This window comes from Ascaphus truei, chromosome 2 (genome assembly GCF_040206685.1).
Source record: "Ascaphus truei isolate aAscTru1 chromosome 2, aAscTru1.hap1, whole genome shotgun sequence".
Lineage (NCBI taxonomy): Eukaryota > Metazoa > Chordata > Amphibia > Anura > Ascaphidae > Ascaphus > Ascaphus truei.
In genome coordinates this window covers 27,191,420-27,213,416 of record NC_134484.1, presented here as the reverse complement: position 1 = coordinate 27,213,416, position 21,997 = coordinate 27,191,420, and the positions used below count along the sequence as shown (strand labels likewise).

Sequence of the window (21,997 nt, the reverse complement as noted above, 5' to 3'; positions counted from 1 at the left end):
CAACATGCACAAGTCTATCCAACGCCGACTGTTCTGTCTTTGATACTCTACTCAAACCACCCTCAGCTGCCTCTTCTTCCTCCATCTCCGCTCAGGACTTTGCTGACTATTTAAAGGAAAAGGTGGAATCCATACGTCAGAACATCCCCTCTGTTTCTTCCTCCCATCCTACACCTCTTCCTAACTCTCCTCCAGTCTTCCTTGACTCTTTTTCCGCTGTCTCAGAGGAGGATGTGTCGCTGTTGATCGCCTCTTCTCCCTCTACCACTTGCCCTCTTGACCCTATTCCCTCTATCTCCTAAAACTTCTTGCTCCTACTATAATCCCTACGCTCACACACATTTTAACTCCTCTCTCTGCTCTGGAACCTTTCCATCCTCCTTCAAACATGCAACAGTCATACCATTATTCAAAAACAGCAAGCTTGACCCTACCTGTCTTTCTAACTATCGACCTGTCTCCCTCCTGCCTTTTGCCTCTTAACTCCTTGAACGTCGTGTATTCTCTCGCTTACTCCATTTTCTCAACACCTATTCTCTCCTAGACCCTCTACAATCTGGCTTCCGCACTGCTTACTCCACGGAAAAAGCCCTCACTAAAATAACTGACGACCTCCACTCTGCCAAAGACAGAGGTCATTACACTCTGCTCATATTACTCGACCTCTCTGCAGCATTTGACACCGTGGACCACCCTCTTCTCCTTCACATTCTCCATACTCTTGGTATTCGGAACAAAGCTCTATCCTGGATCTCATCCTACCTCTCACATCGTACTTTCAGTGTCTCTTCTGCTAACACCTCCTCTATTGATCTCTCTGTGGGGGTACCCCAGGGCTCTGTCCTGGGACCTCTTCTCTTTTCTCTGTATACACTCTCTCTAGGTGACCTAATAACATCTTTTGGGTTTAATTATCACCTCTATGCTGACGACACACAAATATACTTTTTAACACCTGACCTTACACCTGCTGTACAAACCCAAGTTTCTGAATGTCTCTCTGCTATATCATCCTGGATGGCCCTCCGCTGCCTTAAACTCAACATGGCTAAAACAGAGTTCCTCATACTTCCTCCCAAACCTGGCCCTACTACGTCCTTCCACATTACTGTTGGAACTACGATCATTCACCCAGTAGCCCAAGCACACTGCCTAAGGGTCACACTCGACTCCTCTCACATTCAAAACCTTTCTAAAACCTGTCGCTTTTTCCTCCGCATTATAACAAAGATACGCCCTTTCCTCTGTTGCTCGACTGCTAAAACTCTGACTCAGGCCCTCATTCTCTCCCGTCTTGATTACTATAACCTCCTGCTGTCTGGCCTTCCTGCCTCTCACCTGTCTCCCCTACAATCTATCCTAAACGCTGCTACCAGAATCACTCTACTCTTTCCTAGATCTGTCTGCATCTCCCCTCATGAAATCCCTCTCCTGGCTTCCGATCAAATCCCGCATCTCACACTCCATTCTTCTCCTCACTTTTAAAGCTTTACACTCTTCTGCCCCTCCTTACATCTCAGCCCTAATTTCTTGTTATGCACCATCCAGACTCTTGCGTTCTTCTCAAGGATGTCTTCTTTCTGCCCCCTTTGTATCTAAAGCCCTCTCCCGCCTTAAACCCTTTTCACGGACTGCCCCACACCTCTGGAATGCCCTTCCCCTCAGTACCTGACTAGCACCCTCTCTATCCACCTTTAAGACCCACCTTAAGACACACTTGCTTAAAGAAGCATATGAATAGCACTGTGGATATTCTGAACACATGATACATATAGCTTGGCCCCCTGAAGACGCACTTACCAGAACTCTCTCCTACTTTCTCTCTACGTTCTCCCTACCTACCAATTAGACTGTAAGCTCCTCGGGGCAGGGATTCCTCTTCCTTAATGTTACTTTTATGTCTAAAGCACTTATTCCCATGCTCTGTTATTTATTTGATTACCACATATATTACTACTGTGAAGCGCTATGTACATTAATGGCGCTATATAAATAAAGACATATAATACAAATGGTTGTCTGCAGCATTCCACCTAAAAAGATATTTTCTTTATTCAAACTATTAGAACATACAGTGCAAACATTAAGTGGACGACGTTTCAGACCACCCAGCTCGTTTGACGAACTCTTGAAATGTCACTTACTTGATATTTGTTCTGATGGATTAAAATAATATATATTTGATTAACTGTGCGTGCGTGTGTGCATGCGTGTGTCTAAGCAAATTACCACAAGTCAAAAAAGATATACTCAGACTGACAGATTTAAATTGACTCAATGTTTTGGCCAATCAGCCGTTTGTGAAGTCCGACATGTTGCGCCCTCACCGGATAGTCCACCCACACACAGCATGTGGTACATTACATCATGTCTACTGCAGCGGAGCTACAGTACATGGCAGCCATGTGGTTGGGAATTTAAGTAAACAAATGCATGATAAGATAAAGAAATTACTCTAACTTAGTGAGAATTAAACCTGCAACGCCTATAATGAACACAATATACTTATATCACATATATAACTAAAATAATTTGATATGTTTAATTCAAGCAATGGTACAGAATATAAAAGTACAGTAATCGGTAGACGTATTCTAGGTGCGCTGGCCTTGTATACAGTGCTGTATGTAGAATTATGTGTACAATAAGCCCCTGCCCTGTAGACTATACTCAAATTTGGTGCCTGAGGCACAGGGAGATGGACTTGCCCAAGTTCACAAGGGGCAGATACTGGAATTCAGACCATGTTCCGCTGCTTTAAAACGAGTGTTTTTACTGGCCACCCTCAGTGTAGAGCAGAAACCCGTGTAGTATTAAGGGCATTCATTAAGGGCTTTACTCAGTGCAAATCTTTTTAGGACCATGAACTATACCCCATAGAACATAAGTAGTATATTTATTGCTAAATCCACCATAGCTTCCTTCTCTCTAATAATGAGAAACGATTGCTGCCTCTTCTGGGTGTCATCTGTTCTATTGCCTTATTGCAATGGGGCCATTAGAGCAGTACGTTTGCACACCCATGTACATTTAACGGCTAATCAGATTCTGTGATACACAATGTACTGTTCATTTTGATGTGTTCCTGCAATATCCTATACATAGGACAGACCACAAGGATTTTAGCCAGGAGAAGGGGTTAACACAAATGGCTGATTAGGAACAAATCTGATCTCTTCTCAGTGGCCAGACATTTTAATGATTGTTGGCCAACTGCAGTTCTAGACAACAGAACAGGTGATTACACCCAGGAGAGGCAATCGCTCCTCATTACTAAAGAGAATGGAGCTATGGTAATTTACCAATTAAATACCATTACACCCTATGGGATAAAAGAGGAACATGCTTTTTCTCTTGTATCAAATAGAGCCTCTTGCTGTACTTCGGTTTTGGGACTCAATACTTTTTTTCCCCCCTCGGGTATAGTTATTTTCCAAAAAGGTTTGCACAGACACATGATTAAACATTAATTGTTCTTCTATATTCTGTAACATTGTTTTTTGTAATAGTATGATACTGATATGACAACAAATAAATCATATGAATTATGTTACAGCTTTGATCAATATCAAGTTTTATCAATTACATTGGATGTATGCCAGGGTAGGTGGCTAGAAAACTGCACTTTAATTGTTTACATGATATTAGTGACCAAAAAGATTTCCTGCAGCCCTCCTAGCAATTAAAATATATAGGATAAAAATACACAAAACTAGTGACACAGTATTTTCGTAGGCAGAGCTCACTAATGTGTTCCATGAATGTATGTGTATATATCAGTGATTCCCAACCTTTTTTGATTTGAGGAACCCTTGACGTATTTCAAAAAATCACAGGGAACCCATATCTGGCTGACACATATTGGGCTCGACAGGGGTCAGTCACAAAATTTCACACCTCACAAGCTACCTCTATTTCCCACCCTCTACCCATGTATTTCTCTCCCATCCGTCTCACTAACTCTCCCCCCCCCCCTCCCGCCTCGCATGTATTTATCACTTGCATCTCACTCTTACTCCCTCTTTTCCTCACTCGCTCCCTCCCGCCCCCACTCTTCTCTCAGTCGCCCCTACCTTCCATCAATTACCCCACTCTCACTCAATCCACCCTAGAAAATACATGCCAAAAAGCCCCACCCCCATGGGGGTGGTAGGGGGCTGTGGTTTGTAGGAGGAACCCCTGAACCTGCTTCAAGGAGCCCCAGGGTTCCACGGAACCCTGGTTTGGAATCACTGGTATAGATTCATAGATATATCGATAGATGTGTAGGTTCATAATGTGGTGAGCTTAATTTTTGAATGGCTTTAGGAAATATCACCAGACCAAGAATGCACTTGCACCCCTAATAGACATTGTGTATGAGTAGTCGTGTAACTCCCCTGCCCCTTCTCTACTTTCCAGACCTGCTCCAAGTTTGATTCCTGTTTCTCAGCTAATATCCATTATTCTACATATATTTCGTATCCAACATTGCAACAAACAAATCATGTTGCGCCACGCTTAAGTTGCTATCTCTGACTGTCAGATCCACACTGGGGGTGACATCCCATGACCCTTGAACCTTATGTCACTGGTGGCTACTGGTACTCCCCTACTGCCAAAGCAAGTTGCATGGTAAAATATTTCCGCTCTCTACCTCACCAACAAGTTCCCCTTGGTGTTTAGTTAGAGTACGAGATGTATAACATTGTTCTCCATTTGCTGGCTCCTGTCCCAGTGACAGCTCTGCTTTCCATAGTGACCGTGTTAGAATGGATGTACAGTAGGGTTAGTGCTGGAGTTTGAATCTGATGGAATGATGGTTTTGTATTGGAGTAGTTACTGTAGATTTGGAAATTGATGTGGTAGTGTTGATGTATTTTGTTAACTTGAATATGTTTGTTTAGAAGTAAAGATTTGTTTTGTTAGAGCTAAATTTACTATACTGTGACTACATCTAGGTTTAGGCTTAGCTTTGATTTGTGGAATTTGAGTTCATGGTAGCATTTTAATTTATCAATGTTGAATAGGATTACAGTTGTAGATCAGGGTGACTTTTAGATATAAATGTTAAAATGATGGGTCTGTCATTATACAACTCATATTTCTTGCCTAGTATACCAATAGTCCTATTTTATTTACTATTGTACATTTGACAGATGCATATTTAGTAGTATTTCATTATAAATAACATGAAAATGAAATGTACAGTATTGTTTCTCATATAATTGTTCAAATCTTCTGTAGTCTTTAATACTGTATTTAGGTAATGAACCCACCTAATATTTCATAGTAGTCTTTTAAGGGAACAGTGTTTTTATTAAATGCTGCTTGTTATACTTATCTTGATGGGAAAAAAATAATTCTTCCAAAGCCATAAACCTTGCATTACCAATGAGCTAGACATGGGGTAGCAGACTCCAGTCCTCAAGAGCTACAAACACGTCAGGCTTTCAGGATATCACTGCTTAAGCATAGTTTGCTCAATCGGTGGCCCCGTCAGACTGAGCCACTGATTGAGCCACCTGTGCTGAAGCAGGGATATCCTAATAAACAGACTTGTTGGTTGCTCTCGAGAACTGGAGTTGGTTACTTCCGATTTAGAAAGTTGAGCAATCCCTCGATACTTAAGCTTGTTTTCCATTTATTTATAGATTTACTACATTATCAAATTGTTTCCCCTAGTTTATTTAAAATTATAATGCACATTTACTAGAGAGAAAAAAAGTGAAAAACTTAGGCGCTCCATGACCCATAAATGATATTAATCAGAGGTACTCACTTTGATGCAATTTCCAACGCATGGCTCATTGTGTTCTTCCTGGTGCTGACATCTGAGCTTCCCATAGCTCATGTTTTGAAGTAGAAGAAAACGTGATGACATTTTGTCAGATGTGGTTCCAAAGTGGATATCAGAAATCTGCTAACTTTATTTGACAAACACCCTGAAAGTGTACATGGATCCAACACAAGTAAGCTACTGCGTTTTTCACGATACCCACAACGCTTAATCAGAGACTCTACTAAGATGAGGAACAAACAGTTTAAATACTCTACACTTTAAAGTGGCAGTGTCAATAAATAGACAAGATCCACAGAGCACAAAATGGATTGGCAGAGAGTGGAATTGAGTGTTTGTCAAATAAAGTTTGCAGCTTTTTGATATCCCCTCAGTCTGGATCCACATCTGTGACAATTTGAATTTGCCTCTTTGCACAGGTGCTACATCATAACGTTTTCTACTACTGTACAATGCACATTTAGTAGTGATAAAGGACCTATGGGATGCCCATGTACTGCTATACATAGTGGCCAAAAACCAGTGTAATTTCAGTAGACTGCAGCAAATATAAACATAGTGTATGCATCCTTTGATTTGATCTCTAAGGACATGTCTTCATAGTCATTTTCTACATTAGGTATTAAAAGTTCTATTTACATGATCATGGAACCCATATTTGGGGTCCTCCCTTTAGGCTACACATTATGGATGCTTTTACCTGATTTCATTGTTTTTGTTTTTGCATCAATCAATATTCACAAAAACTGTTTAGTTGCTGGGGTAAAAATATAAAATGATCAACATGGTGGATACACAGAATAGAGAAATACCAATACATATTCAGTTCTTTGTTGAAATTTTAATTAAATGGCATTTTTTGGACTGGAGAGCAATTTTTGATATATTTGACAAGAAAATAATAAACCACAATACAGCCTGCAGAATTAATAAAGGTGACACGGTTGATTACTGTATTAATGTTACATGAACTGGTTATATACGCCATTATTTTTTAAGCACTGATGGTCACAAGCACCATAATACAAACTTAATTCATTGCCCTTTCTTTTTTGTTCCTATTTTCTCTGCTTTCTGTTCATATAGCACATCAGATTATTATGATTATGGACATGGACTTGAAGACTCGTATGATTCATATGGTAAGGACTGACTTCTCGCATGTTAAAGCAGCATACTGTTCTAGGTGACATACTAAATGCAATATGAATTTCTCAACATCTCATACATTAATAAAAAATATATATACACTATATAAATTCTGTAATTATAATTGCATTACATATTTTTATTGCAAGGCAAAAATGTTTGTCAAAATGCACCATACGTACCAGAAATTGGCTCATCTGTAGCACAGTTTAACCGGCTCCTACTACTTTTTAATTAATGAGGCAAGACATCTGGAAGTTTAAAGTATTACACTTTGCATCAAGAAGTAAATGCTTTATGAACGTTGAACATACAGTATTATCATTCAAAGGCCAGCCTCAATAGTTATCAAAAAACATGAGTGACTCTTGTATGTGTATCTTTATATAGCGCCCATAGTTTACTTTGTGATTTACAAAAGAGACAGTACAGAGAATAACACAATTGCAACAGACAATAGGAAAGGAGATCTGTACCTCAGCGTTTCCAATCTAAATTAGACCATTAGTAGAGCATTTCAACCATTTGAATAATTACGATGAACAGCAGGCGTTTTGTTATGATTTCTGTCTGTAGCAAAATACCTCAACTGTGTGCGAAAATAAAATGTGTTAAATGACGAAGGGAATGTTGGTTGAAGTGTTGAGACAGCTGAAATCTGATCTGATGTTTGTTTTTCCATTGCTCTTGGAAAGTTAGACAATACATTTTTAGTTTATTTCTGAAGTTTGTTTATTTGTTGGGTAACCGCTCTGGCACCTTTATGTATACCCTAAATTGGGCTTAGTATATGTAAATTTAAACATACATACATAGGTGGTGCTGACCTCGGACGACAGTACAAAGGTTATTCAACTTTCAATTGTCCACATACAGATGTAGCATATTTCATTACCCTGTTAAAACAACGCGTTAAATAACCTGTTAACAGCTTAATCGTTTACAGTATCACTATCCTTACAAAAAAGCTTTACATTAATGCAGGGGTTCTCAACTCAAGACCTCAAGACCCCCCCAAGAAGTCAAAGTTTTGGGATATCACCGTTTCAGCACAGGTGGCTCCAATCAGTGTCTGTCAAAGACTAAGCCTCTGAGCCACCTGTGCTGAAGCAGGGATTTCCTTGAGACTTGACCTGTTGGGAGGGAGGGGGGAGGACTGGAGACCCCTGGTCTAGAGCAGGGGGCGCGGGATTTTGTTGGGGGGGAGGGGGTGCACAAGGCGGTCTCGGGGGCCCTGCGCTCTTCCCAGAGGCATTTAAGTTAAATGCCGAGGGTCAGGTGCAACCTCAATTTACCAGGATTCTGTAGTCTAAAGGGTACGTCGCCATGGCAACGCAGCGTCATTCTGCCACCGGGTCATGTGACATAAGCGTCACCATGGTAATGTATGTCAAATAACTCGGTGGGGTCATGCGAATTCATTTGGCACCGGGTCACAGAAAAGGGGGGCTTGATTCCTTAGGCTGGCACACGGGCGCAGCTCCTAAACTTTGCGCACCCCTGGTCTAGATGCTATGACGCCTCCTATTTCAAGCTTCTATAAAACATGTGCGTTTGCACACAGATTTCAGTTGCACTTGGTATCCTTGCATATTAGTTTTTTGTATTTGGGACATATTGAACAATTGTATTTGGGACGTAGATATTGAACAATTTCTGCAATGTTTTTCTTTAAAAAAAAGAAATAAAATCTAAATTTACAATGAAATTCCTGCGCAGAAACGGTAAGGACTTTTCGAGGCAGTAGGCGTAACCTTGCCGATTGCAGTAACTACTAATTGCAGGTATCTTTCTGTTTAGGGCAAGAAGATTGGGCTAACTCGAGACACAAAGCAGCAAGAGCAACAAAAGGAACCTACAGAGAGCAGCCATATGCCAGATACTGATTGTACAGTCTGACGTTGTGAATTATCCAATCTCCTCCAGCCCTGTAAACTGTTCAAAGTAATTTTTTCTATGAACACTCCCTTTATATTAAGTGCTAACACTTTTGAATGGATGGACCGAACCTAAACTCTTTCTTGTTGAAAAACAAAATGGACAAACGGTTGTAAAATGACATTGTTATTTCTAGTCTGTATTTGAAAATAGGTGGTCAAAAGGATGAATTTAACTTTTGATTAACTAGTGTTAAACAAGATAGACTGACTAAATATGTGAATCCAGAGGTTCTCAACTCCAGTTCTCAAAACCCCGCAACAGGTCAGGTTCTAATTATATCCCAGCTTCAGCACAGGTGGCTCAATCAGTGGCTGTCTTTGAGTCACCTGTGCTGAAGCAGGGAGCCACTGACTGGGGCACCTGTGCTGAATGATATCATGGAGGACTGGAGTTTAGAACCCCTGTGTTAATCCATTCTTTTAACATAAGCGTAACCTTTTATTTTAAAGGTTTTGGAAGTTTAGTTCTCTCAGCTTTATTTTAACAATTTGCTTCTTTTCTCTTGTAAAACTGCATAAAGGAGAAAAATACAGATGCAAATAATGTGGTATCTTTTTGTAACAAGTCTTGAAATGTACTGTAGTGTTGAGCAAAGTTTACTGTTGCTTAATACTAAATAAACTTTTGAAAGAAAACTCGTGTGTGAAACAGTAATTGTATGCATTATTTTAAAAAAAAGATAACTAGTAGTAAACAGGGAAAATATTCATATAACCATCTTTATAAAATGTTTACACTAAACATTGTATAGCTTTAAAAAAAATGGTATAAACCTAAACATACATTTACTTGCTCACTGTAGGTTTAAATGCTGTATAAAGTATTCAAATGGTATTTATCTGCATAAGTGCCACTTTAAAACATTGCAAACAAAATAATGTATTTAAAATGGTTTTAAAATAGCCAATGAGTTTTCTGAAAAATAACGTGACTAGTTTCATTTTGTTGAGCATTTCTTCACTAGTGCAACTTTGGAATTTGTAAGAATTTTGGTTCCTTAATGAGCACTTCGTTCCCGGGTGGAAGCAATTAGCACAAAGCTTTTAAAGACTTTCTGACTTGACTAATTGAGATCGCTTTCATCAGAGGCAGAGGATGTGTAACCCTTAAAACGATCTTCATTTGCAAAGGTAAATAAATCAAATAAAATTTTAATCTTGCTTAATTTCTCTTAATATAACCAATAAAAGCAGGTGGAATACAAATTAGAAAGTTTCATTTCAGAGTTCTGAAAGCCCCTAAATTCCCATTTTAAATTTTATTTTTTTAGCAGTATAAAAAGCCTTAGTATTCCATTTAAAACAATCTGTAAAATTTTATAACTAGCCGTTTGTGACAATTATTTTGTCCATAAATTTTTAACAGAATTAAAAGTTACAAGCTAATTTTCTTTGTGTAGTATAATTCTTTATTTTGTAAGTTGTTTTTGAAAAAGCTCAATTAAAACAATTAGTTCTGTTAATAAATCAATATCTTTTCTTGCCAGGGAGCAGGTAAAATCCAGAAGAAGAATCTGAATGAAGCCAATGATCCTTATGAAACATAGGTAAATGCAGTTTTTCTTTATTGTTAATGCCTTTCCGTTGAATTTTAAGCTTGAGGTATCCAAATGTTTGTACAGATGTAGCTAGCTGTAATTCACCTACTGACCATGCAGAATATGATTGTTTCCATAGCTTTCAATGGCAGCGATAATGCAAAATATCACAACATATCGCGCCATAACGCAGCAGGTTAAATTATCCCTGACTACAGCTATACCTCTGGTGATAGCAAACCTTATTTAAATCATATTGGGCATTTCAATTTATTAGCACAGGAGCACCCTTCCCTGCTGTACGATACTAAACTCCAGTCCTCAAGACACCCCTCCCCCAAGAGGTCAGATTTTCAGGATATCTTTGCTTCAGCACAGGTTGTCTTTGACTGAGCCACCTGTGCTGAAGCAGGGATATTCTGACAGCCTGTCCTGCTGAGGGGTCTTGAGGACGAATTGAAAACCACTGCCGTACAGCAATTTGTCAAATTAGGTGAAAGTAAAAATGACCATCTTTTGATCTGGGGACGTTCTGTTGTCATATTGTAAGAACTCCCATCTCATGAACATATTCTCATTAGACAGCCCAATACATATTAAACTGGTAGTGTAAGAATGTCCACCTTGGCTGTGGTTTAACCCGTTTTCTGATACTTTAACTTTGGCTCAAAAAAAATACAGCTAAACCCCGTTATAACGCGGGTCTCGGGGTCCACCCCGAGACCACCGCGTTACTAACGGGGTCGCGAGAAAAAAAAATGGCCGCCGCGCTTTAGCGCATATTCATCCCGCGGGACAGGAGATGGGAGCGGGCATGTCCCTCCGCTCCCCGCTTCCCCCTGTCACCGCGGGACAGGCCGCGGGGCAGGAGATGGGAGCGGGGATGTCTCTCCTGTCCCCGCTTCCCCCTGTCACCTCGGAACAGGCCGCGGGGCAGGAGATGGGAGCGGGGATGTCCCTCCTGTCCCCGCTTCCCCCTGTCACCTCGGGACAGGCCGCGGGGCAGGAGATGGGAGCGGGGATGTCCCTCCTGTCCCCGCTTCCCCCTGTCACCTCGGGACAGGCCGCGGGGCAGGAGATGGGAGCGGGGATGTCTCTCCTGTCCCCGCTTCCCCCTGTCACCTCGGGACAGGCCGCGGGGCAGGAGATGGGAGCGGGGATGTCCCTCCTGTCCCCGCTTCCCCCTGTCACCTCGGGACAGGCCGCGGGGCAGGAGATGGGAGCGGGGATGTCCCTCCTGTCCCCGCTTCCCCCTGTCACCTCGGGACAGGCCGCGGGGCAGGAGATGGGAGCGGGGATGTCCCTCCTGTCCCCGCTTCCCCCTGTCACCTCGGGACAGGCCGCGGGGCAGGAGATGGGAGCGGGGATGTCCCTCCTGTCCCCGCTTCCCCCTGTCACCTCGGGACAGGCCGCGGGGCAGGAGATGGGAGCGGGGATGTCCCTCCTGTCCCCGCTTCCCCCTGTCACCTCGGGACAGGCCGCGGGGCAGGAGATGGGAGCGGGGATGTCTCTCCTGTCCCCGCTTCCCCCTGTCACCTCGGGACAGGCCGCGGGGCAGGAGATGGGAGTGGGGATGTCCCCTCAGGTCGCCGCTTACCTCAGAACCATGCTGCCTGCATGGAGGTTGTAGCGGGGGGTTTCTTCTCCCCACCGCTGTCCCCGGTGCTCCCGCTGCCTGCGCGGGAGGAGGGGGGGGAGCGGGTGGTGGTGCTGGTCGCGGCCCGTCTGTGTAGAGTGAGAGAGTGTGTGTGTATGTATATATGGGAGAGAAAGTGTGTGTGTGTATATGGGTGTGTGAGTGTGGGTAAGTGTCTGAGTGTGTGTGTAAGTGTGTGTAAGTGTGTGTAAGTGTGTGTGAGTGTCTGTGAGTGTCTGTGAGTGTCTGTGAGTGTGTAAGTGTGTGTGAGTGTGTGTGAGTGTGTGTGAGTGTGTGTGAGTGTGTGTGAGTGTGTGTGAGTGTGTGTGAGTGTGTGTGAGTGTGTGTGAGTGTGTGTGAGTGTCTGAGTGTGTAAGTGTGTGTGAGTGTGTGTGAGTGTGTGAGTGTGTGTCTGTGAGTGTCTAAGTGTGTGTAAGTGTGTGTAAGTGTGTGTAAGTGTGTGTGAGTGTGTGTGAGTGTCTAAGTGTGTGTAAGTGTGTGTGTGTGTGTGTGAGTGTGTGTGAGTGTCTGTAAGTGTGCGTAAGTGTGCGTGAGTGTGCGTAAGTGTGTGTGAGTGTGCGTGAGTGTGGTCAGTGTGTGTGCAGTGTGTCAGTGTGAGCAATGAGCAGTGTGTGTGCAGTGTGGCAGTGAGCAATGAGCAGTGTGTGTGCAGTGAGTGTGTGCAGTGTGTCAGTGTGAGCAATGAGCAGTGTGTGTGCAGTGTGGCAGTGTGAGCAATGAGCAGTGTGTGTGCAGTGAGTGTGTGCAGTGTGCAAAAAAAAAAATGTAAAAAAAATTTTTTTTAAAAATTTTTTTTTTTTTTTTTTTTTTTTTTTAAAAAAAACGGGAGCCACGGGAAAACCGCGTTATAACCGAATCGCGGTATAACGAGGCGCGTTATAACGGGGTTTAGCTGTATTAGGAATCTTTTTTTTCCCAGTGAAAATAAGTTTTGTTTTTTTGTGGGGAAAATATGGTTGGTGCAATATTTGTTGTGATCCATTGCAGGATAGTTTAATAGATTGTCGCACAAACTGCTTTATAGTATGTTTTGGAAAAAAAAACAGCATTCTAATGGTGTTGCTTTTAATTGCACTTTTCTCCCACTGGGACCCAACGCGCTTCACAACTACAGTATTGCATGCATGAAATGCAAAACTGACATTTAATATGATAATCTGGATTCACATATGCTCTGCTTTTATTTGAGCGCTTGTATCAGCAATTTTTTGTAATGTTACTTAGTGATTTCAATTATACGCTTGTCACTAAATCTGTTGGGTATATATAATTATATTGAAAGCCCGTTTTGTGCTTGCACACAAAATGTACATCTCGGCAGAATATTTTGGCTCCATACAAATAAGATATTGAGCGTTGAACACTAGGGATCGAAGTCTGATTCCCAAACAGGCAAAAATCCCAAATAGACAATTTTTAGAAATCGCAGGTGTCATAGTTTAGTATTGAAAGGTCAACGCTCTCTACCCTGTTCCCTTTATTACGAGATCACAGAAATAAATGCTTCAATTTTGTACGTAAAATATGTAGGGTACATTTTTGTAAATTGTCACGAGCTCAGGTTAATTTGATTTAATGATGAGCAGAAAGGCACAGTAAATCAGTGGACGAGATGCCTAAAATCTTTATTTCCATACTTTGGTTATGCATCAAGAAGATGCATAAAGGCTTTTTTATGTAATTTGGTTTGTTGAAACCGTATATCTGGCATGTACATAGTGCATTGAAGGCAGATTGAATATCTATTCCTGGGAGTATTTTTTTTTTTTTTTTTGAGACAGAAAAATAAAATGACTTGCAACCTTGGAGAAGCTTGGTCTCAATTTATTTTTTCCAGCTCTAGATATCAATGCCTTAAACCCCTAGTTCCTCGTATAGATATTTTGGTTTATTGACCCAAACCTCATCCGCATCACAAGATTTAACAGTGATATACATGGAAATATTTTATGGTCGCCTTTAGGCAAAATTCTAATTTACAACTCATTCCTAATTGCCAAAGGTATGGAACTAAAGTACTGCTGCATTTTCCATGGTTATGAGCCCAATGAAAGCCTTTTATATTGTATATTCCATACCATTTGGTTTTGCACTTTTCAGTTTGTTTTGGGCCAAAAGCTATTAACAGTTTAAAAAGTAGGAGTATGCATTATTTTAATGTATTGTAATGCTAATATGCTGTATGTTAAAGTGTACTGTAACCGATTTTAGTCAAAATGCTATTCCTTCTCCCTCTGTCCAAATATACCACTTATTTTTGAATATGTATGATAATTGTACCTTTACATACGTTTCAAGCTCAAACTTATTGTGAGCATTCAGTGCCTTTGTCAGTAGAAAAATGGTTGGGTTTAAAAATTCAGCCTCAATAAAACATATTAAATTTCCCTAGAGAAATTCTGGCTGTTGCATTAACTTATATTACACCAATGAGATTTCTATTACATTTTTCTGTTAGCACAGCAGTAATAATCCTAGGAAAGTTATAATAGTCATCACTTAAAAGACTGCAGTTCAGAGACAGGAATAATTTCCAGTTGACTCTACAAGCAACAACGGACACAAGTTTGCTCTAGTGCTTTTTCTTTTCTCTGGACTTTGAACTAGTCTGTGCTTGAAAAAAGGGGTTACCTCTTTAGGAGGAGCTTTATCGACTAAACGTGGAAGATTGAGCTAAAAATGTTTGAATAACTCAATAGAACAGTGCATACGTTCTGTCAAATATTTAATGGCTAAATTCAACTGTAAACAAGTCGAGTGCAAAAAAATGAATGCAGCAAAACACTGTCCCACATGGTCAACATAACAATACATGTAACATTCTGCAATTGGGGATAACCTTTAAAAAAAAAAAAAAAGAAACACTTATCAATTAAGTGATTGGGACAGTTGAATCTATGCATTCTTGAGGTGTGTGAATAAGTCAGTAAGTGATTTACGCTCCTCTTTTATAGTTACATATTAGATGAGGTTGAAAAGACACATCCATCAAGTTAAATCTGTGCTAACTTTAGTCCAGATACTTTTTTTATTTGTGCTTACAGTATATTGATCCAGAGGAAGGCAAACAAAAAAAACCAGTGAAATACTGTATGATCTTATGCTGTCTTGCATAGGAAAATAAACTCCTTCCCGACTCCAAATATTGGCAATCATATTTTTCCCTGGATCAACATCCTTTCCATGTTTACTTATTTGATATATATCCCTGTACACCTTCTCTTTCTAAAGAGGGTCAACTGTTTTTTAACAGATCTTTCGGCTCTGCTATCAGTCTCCACTTTCATCAGTGTGATTTCCTAAAATAGAGGTTCTGAAGCACTTTGGAGCTTTGAGCAGATACCATGCTTTGGCTAAATGGAAGTTGACAGGAATTTAAATAAGGAAATAATTAGCCTCTCCCCCCAATCTACAAATCCTGAATTAACTATTAAATAGAAGTACAATTTAATTCTGAGTTAAGACAATATTGAGATTGTTCGTCTTTTATAAACTGTGCCATCTTTTACATACAGCATATTAAAGCATTTTCCCTGGCCTCTTACACTTGTGGTGTGGATATAATCAAGATGACAAGACCATGAAACCGAAGGAGGATATTTTTATCATTAGATTAAAAAAGTCTGACCGTATAATAGATAACAGCATCACTTCCATTTTCTTATATTGATGCTTGGTTAATTTAATCATCTTTGCTTAGATGTGGTTTAATGAGACCTCATGAATACATTTGGCTTTGGTGGTGTTTGCTTCCTGTTATTTGCTTTTGATGCATGAAAGTAACCTTGGGCCATAGATCTTCATTGAGCTCCATGAAAAGTGTAGTCATTTCATTTTGGTAGCAAATTGCCTAAGTGAATGCCAAGCATGCATTTTAACTTGACACCTTTAATACCCTTAGGTTGCAGCTTATAATTAAAAAAAGAGAACCGTTTACCACAAATCATACATATTTTCTCAGTCACGATGAGGGAATTTGTCTCAGCCCTGTTAATTCCTAAGATCTTAAAAATCAAATGTACACAAAGATTAAACTGGGTAAATAAAAGCATAACGCAGAGTATCTGTAGATCAGGCTGATGTAGCTAAAGAAATGATATGACTGAGTTTGTTAATCAACATTTGAGGTGTGATATAGAATGTTGAGATGTATTTATAGGTGTTAACTGTTGAAATGAAGATATCTACTCAGTTGATATCAAAGTATATAACTACCATAGCTAAATAGACTGGCCATTGTTTTTACTGTAAAATGCCTGTTGTGTAGTTCCACTTGATATTGCACCACAGAAGTATTCACGCACTAAAAAAAAAAGAAAAAAAAAAATTTGCGACTGATAACCTAGACTGAGTCTACTGGGAGATTGATGCTCCAAAAATGAATTGATTCTTGTTGGGAACGAGTTTTAAGTGGCATAAAAAATGAAGGCAAATATTTTTTCTGTTAATATAGCAGTTTCCAAGTCAAAGCAGGTAGTACACAAAATCAGTAGCCAATGAATGATACTGCATTGTAACACGTTTCCCATTTCATTGGCGTGCTGACTTTAATGCTGCTTGCAGCATGGAGTACCGACAGTAATTAGCACGAAGACTGCGATGCTCGAAGGTTTTCCCCAGGGTAGCAAAGATGACAATAAAAACTGCTGCTTTTAATGGACTAATATAAATTGTATCCATAGAATAAGCTTTATATTTAAATAAAGGATTATACCATTTTGTTTTCGGCAAGTCAAAGATTTCTTTTAATTTAACTTTTTTAGTGTATTCAGCTACAGACATTGTCAAATATATACAAATGTCATTTCTCTTTCAGGGACTTCTCATGCAACTTGCAGACTGCTTTGGAGTTACTCCATACTCACCAATGTGCCTAGGAAACAATCATTGCTTGGAGATATTGCATCGTTTTTCCTCGTATCCTTGCTGTATAAAAATATTTTATGAACTTGTATTTTTATTATAAGATAAAGACTTAAAAATGACTTCAATGCTCGTTCATTCAACAACTAATGCATTAAAATGTTATTTTTTGTTTAGAAACTAAACAGAATCTGTCTCTGGTTTGAATTCATTTGATTACAATCAAGCACAAAACATTTTGGCAACAGACCTTTGCGTAGTGTGGTGATGGAGACAACGGTATCTGATTCAGTTTTCCTCTGTCATAAATAATATCCCTATGTGGTTGCACTGAGAAGAATTACCTCACAATGTTGCATAAAATCTAACACTTAATGTTGCAATATAAATAAATTTAAGAACAGCAAATGAATCATAAAATCCTTTACTTAGATCTTAGTCTTGTCTTTGTGATTGGTGACATGAGCACGACCTCCGGAGCTGCAGGCATACAACTGCCTGAGCAGTAGCAGTGAAACAATTCTGATACTTCAGTTTTGTGGGTTGACCTGATAATTAGGGGATCACACTTTATCACATATTCTTCATAATAAGTCATTACGATTAGGGAAAGCATTCTTCGTAGAATGGCTTGTGCACATTTTTGTTTGGTTATCATGGAGTTTATACTAGTACATACCCACTCCTTCTTTTTGTCACACAGATGTAGCCAATGTTATTGCAACATTTGCCGTGCTTCAGCAGGACATACACAACGCACCACCGTAAGAAGCGGCAGTTGATTTGAAGCACCCGTGGGAGCACACTGAACATTGCTGTATCTGCAGATCATAGTTCACCCTCATAAACCACACTTGGTCTTTATATTTTCATATTTTATGATTTTCATTGCAACTATTGTTGTTTTCAGTAAGATACTGAGTAATACTGTAATACAGTAATTCTGAGTGCAACCACATTGGGATCTTTCATATTCTAGAGATTTATTGCATACCTATCCATGCACCCCTCCACCATTACTGTATCTCTATACTTAATTCAAAGCTGAGCAGTGGTATCTCTAGGAAGGTGTATCTGATTAATCAGAAAATAGCTTAGCAATTATTTTCCCAGAAATAATATAATATGGTCATTGGGCTTGAAATTGAGAGGCCATACATTTTATTCAAAGGAAATTGGAAATCTTCCTGCAAAATACACCTGTCACTCATACAGTATGTATTACTGAAAATGGTCTAAGCTGGCGGTGAAATGCTTGTCAGGCCAGTTAGTACATAGAATGAACATATCTGCCAAGAACTGATTTCTGGTGTTTATTTAAACTCGTTAAAAATCCAAACTGCTACCTTTAATATGCCAGTTTACAGTCTTCTGAATTTAGAATTAAATTCACCATTCGTCATTTTTATGACACAGCCAAGATCGCATGAACAATGCTGGGGAACAGCTCTAAATAGTAGGTACTGTCTATAAACCATTTAGTTATTTTGCTATTGCTCATAACTGCCAGTTGAAAAGGAATTGATCTTTTAATTACCAATAGGTTATTCCCTGGAGGCATTGTTATTCTGCTCATTGTTTTTTTTGTTTTTTTTGCATGCACTTAATCAGTCCCTTGGGAGTATTTTTTAATTACACATGTTCCACCTCATTAAAATGATTAACTTACAGGTATTTGCATTTTCTTAAATACACTTAATGGTTTAGTTGGAGTTTTCTCTGCATTTGATTCTCATTAAAAGTGACAATGTAAATTCAGTCGGCATCAAGTAATAAACACTGTACATCTATACATTAAGCAGTTGCTTACACAATAGGGTTTGCGGATTCAATCTCCTAATGTATGCTTTAGTTTTGTTCACTTATTAGGGCAGAATTCTTGAACGCAGATGCAGGTTAGCGCACCTGAATGGCATTCACTCCCATTGTCTTGAATAGGAGTTAACGCCAAACCAATTCTTTATCTGCCCCATTGTATCATATCTACTTGCTGCATAAACCCTAGTAAAGGGTTAGCGGTATTTGGAGAGAAGACAATATAGAGTGATAGACCCATAAGTATCACTACTTGTCCATACCCTGTTTTCTTAATTACCCATTACTTTGTTTTGTAACTGGTGGAGATGCCAATGTAGCTTGGTGGAGGATGTATGAGGTCCCTTCATGTGGCACTCTTAAGTTATTCCACATAGCTGTATCATGTAACTAATTTCCTTAAACCACCCTTCCAGTTAATGTAATTACTACTCTGATATGAAAAAGTTCACTCTTGGCTAATTTCTGTCCTTCAACCTCAGCAGTTTGTCTAGTTATTAATATCGGGAGGATGCCATGACTGAAAAAGGATGTTTACACTTGAGGATAAATTAGTTTGTATGAATCCTCTAAACAATCTAATTAGAAGCATTGAAAGTAAGAAAAAAAAAGCTTGTATGCATTTTTTTTGTTTTTGTTTTTTATGCTGTCAAATTGCCTGACTCTACTACATAGGTTGCCATCTTTGTTCAATTGATTTTTCTTAGGCATGTAATATAGTGCATGTACGTCAATTAAAATTGGCTATTATCCAGGCGTTTGTATATTTGGGATGCACGCGGCGGTGGCACGGCAGACCAGGGAAAATACAATAAAATTGTATTTTTGTGCTGCCACGCTGCAAACCAATCACAGCACGGCCTAACGCAGTGATAGACACGCCCCCTAACCGCATGCATTAACGCTTGCACCCTAGCAACTAAATGCGTGGCCGCATGCGCAGCAGCGAGGACTATATAACAGGCCTTAGGCTAAGTCCCCGCTAGCACTGATCGGGCGGCGCTTGCGGCGGGGACTTACATATTTAGATATGCAAGTCTCCGCTAGTGCGCGGGCAGACACGCTCACCCGCTATCGGCGCTTAGGTAAACAAAAAAACTATACTTGCCCGCGTGCTCAACTACCCGCAATGCCTCCCCTGCGCGCGTACAAGCAGGACAACCGGCGCTCAGCGCCAGCGGGAACTCGGCCTTATGTATTGGTTATTGAAGATTGGCAAAGATGGTTCTTTGAAGCACTTCAATATTAAATTGATGATAAAGTCCCTATGATGTACCTCCTATGTATTTAATTGACATGAAAGCAACTGTGCCCATCCATAAAGGAGTACAACGTTGTACTATAATAGTTCAAGTTGCCATGTATTATTCTACATTTTGGGGGAAGTACACTTAAAATATGTAACATTTGATTGAAAAATAAATTTTGGATCTGGGTACAAAATGCTTGCCACATCGATTTGCAGAATCTACATGGAAAATTGCGTATAGGAAATGTTTCAAATAAAGGATAATGCAGTGTTTTAACACCAGATACAGTAAAAATCTATCTTCTCCCATACATTAATATTCAAATGGAATACAAGTAAACTAGATCTGCATATTTATTGCAATAGTACCATTACAATCTTTTGTAGAAGCATGTCACCGTATTACCTGTGCTTTGTTGTATCACCCCCTGAATTACAATGGTTATATCAAATCAAATAAGCTTTATTGTTATGACAAACATTTCAGTATTGCTAAAGCATGAATAACAGAGGGTAGGGTAGAATGTTTACGCAGTGCACAATTAAGTTACACACAGGGATATGGGCTTTAGTCTCTTGGCCTGTGACCGGTTTTGAAATAGTGTACAGGCAGTTCTGCTGTGTTTTTTTTTTCTTCTAGGAGGATCGCTATGTTTTTGATTCCCATCTATATTATCAAAGTTCTGGATACGCGCTGTGCGTTTCTCAAAGTGGGCATTCCTCACTTCAAAGTATTTTGTGCATCGCAGCAGGAAGAGTTTCATTTTATACTGCTCGTTGCTAGTTATATAGTTTTAGACTATAGAATTAGTAGACAACTTGTGACATTGCAGTATCAGTCATATTTTAAGACCATGATATATGGTTGTGGGTCATCGCTGTATTCAACTGTTGACTGAAACCCTTTAAAGCCGCAATCGCCCTTATTTTTATATCTATCTCTATCATACACATAATCAGAACTGGGGAGTCGTCTGAAACTGAACCGTGCTACTTATTTATTTCCTAGTTACTGAAAGATTTACCTTTTTTGTGTGCCAGTGTTTCTGTTCCCTTTAGGGAAATCAATATAGCTGCCAATCAAACTTCACTCCCTCAGGCCAATTGGAAGCTGCAATGTTGTCAGTGCATATTACAGCTTCCTATTAGATGCCCTCAGCAGCTATCTTTCATTTGACTTCAGTTTTATGAGTGCTGTACATAAAAATGTGAAGATCTTGGAATTCAGGAGTTTCAATAGAAACATTCTGAGAATGGGGACATGGCTGCTTTAAGATTCCTTTAGAATGGATTCACTTTAGTTTTATGGAATGCACTTGGGTTCTGGTCGTAGTTATTAATTAAATACATTTTGTTTTTAGTCTGACTTGTATTAAAATGTAACTGTAGATGATTGCAACATCCTTTCAGTTTTTGTTGTTTAAGGTTTTCCATCATCTTAAAACGGCAATATTAAATTTCCCCTTTTTATTGTCTTTATTGTTATATGTTAAGCATGTGACAATGTATAACTATACATTCTTACCCAAGAGGGCAATCGTTTTGTGCTCCTGTTATAAATCTCTAAAAATCCTGATGTGTGCCTAAAGAAATGGCCGCCTTCTAACTTTGTGCTGCAGTCTAGGAGATGCTGCAGCTACTACATAACATTATATTACTAGGTGTAACACATTGTTACAGCTTTCAACGCAATAGACAGTGTTTGGAACACAGCAACAGATCTGTTTGCTACTTTGTTGCCTCAGCACAGAGCTCAAAGTGGTGTGTGAGCTTGTTACAAGAGTAATTGGATATGACTTCATCCTTTGGTTGCTACAGCTACCATTTATGATCAGTACGTGATGGGCAATTCCGCCAAAATCAGTTTCCCACACTTTTGCTGATCGCCCCAAAATCTTTCGCGGTGTGAAAGCCGCAAACAAATTTAGGCAGTTTCAAGCCGCGCGGATTAATCAAAATTTGGCATTGGATACAACCAGTGGCTGGATTGTAGAATCTAATCTGGGG

At 39.7% G+C, this 21,997-nt stretch overlaps 1 protein-coding gene across 4 annotated transcripts in view; it reads left to right on the top strand.

Annotated features, from left to right (window-relative positions):
- Positions 1–20,184, top strand: part of KHDRBS3 (KH RNA binding domain containing, signal transduction associated 3) — a 90,061-nt gene extending 69,877 nt beyond the window's left edge. Inside the window, exons 8-12 of one of the 4 annotated variants that reach the window (XR_012791693.1) lie at positions 6,866–6,921; positions 8,729–8,872; positions 9,834–9,999; positions 10,356–10,415; positions 16,880–20,184. Coding sequence is in view for 1 of the 4 variants with exons in the window: in XM_075581822.1 (XP_075437937.1) it covers positions 6,866–6,921; positions 8,729–8,814 (142 nt within the window). In the remaining 3 variants the exon portion in view is untranslated. Of the gene's footprint in view, positions 1–6,865; positions 6,922–8,728; positions 9,505–9,804; positions 10,000–10,355; positions 10,416–16,879 lie in introns of those variants that run through there. The other 3 variants (XR_012791699.1, XR_012791687.1, XM_075581822.1) reach the window with 3 other exon arrangements.
- Positions 20,185–21,997: the final 1,813 nt, after the last annotated feature.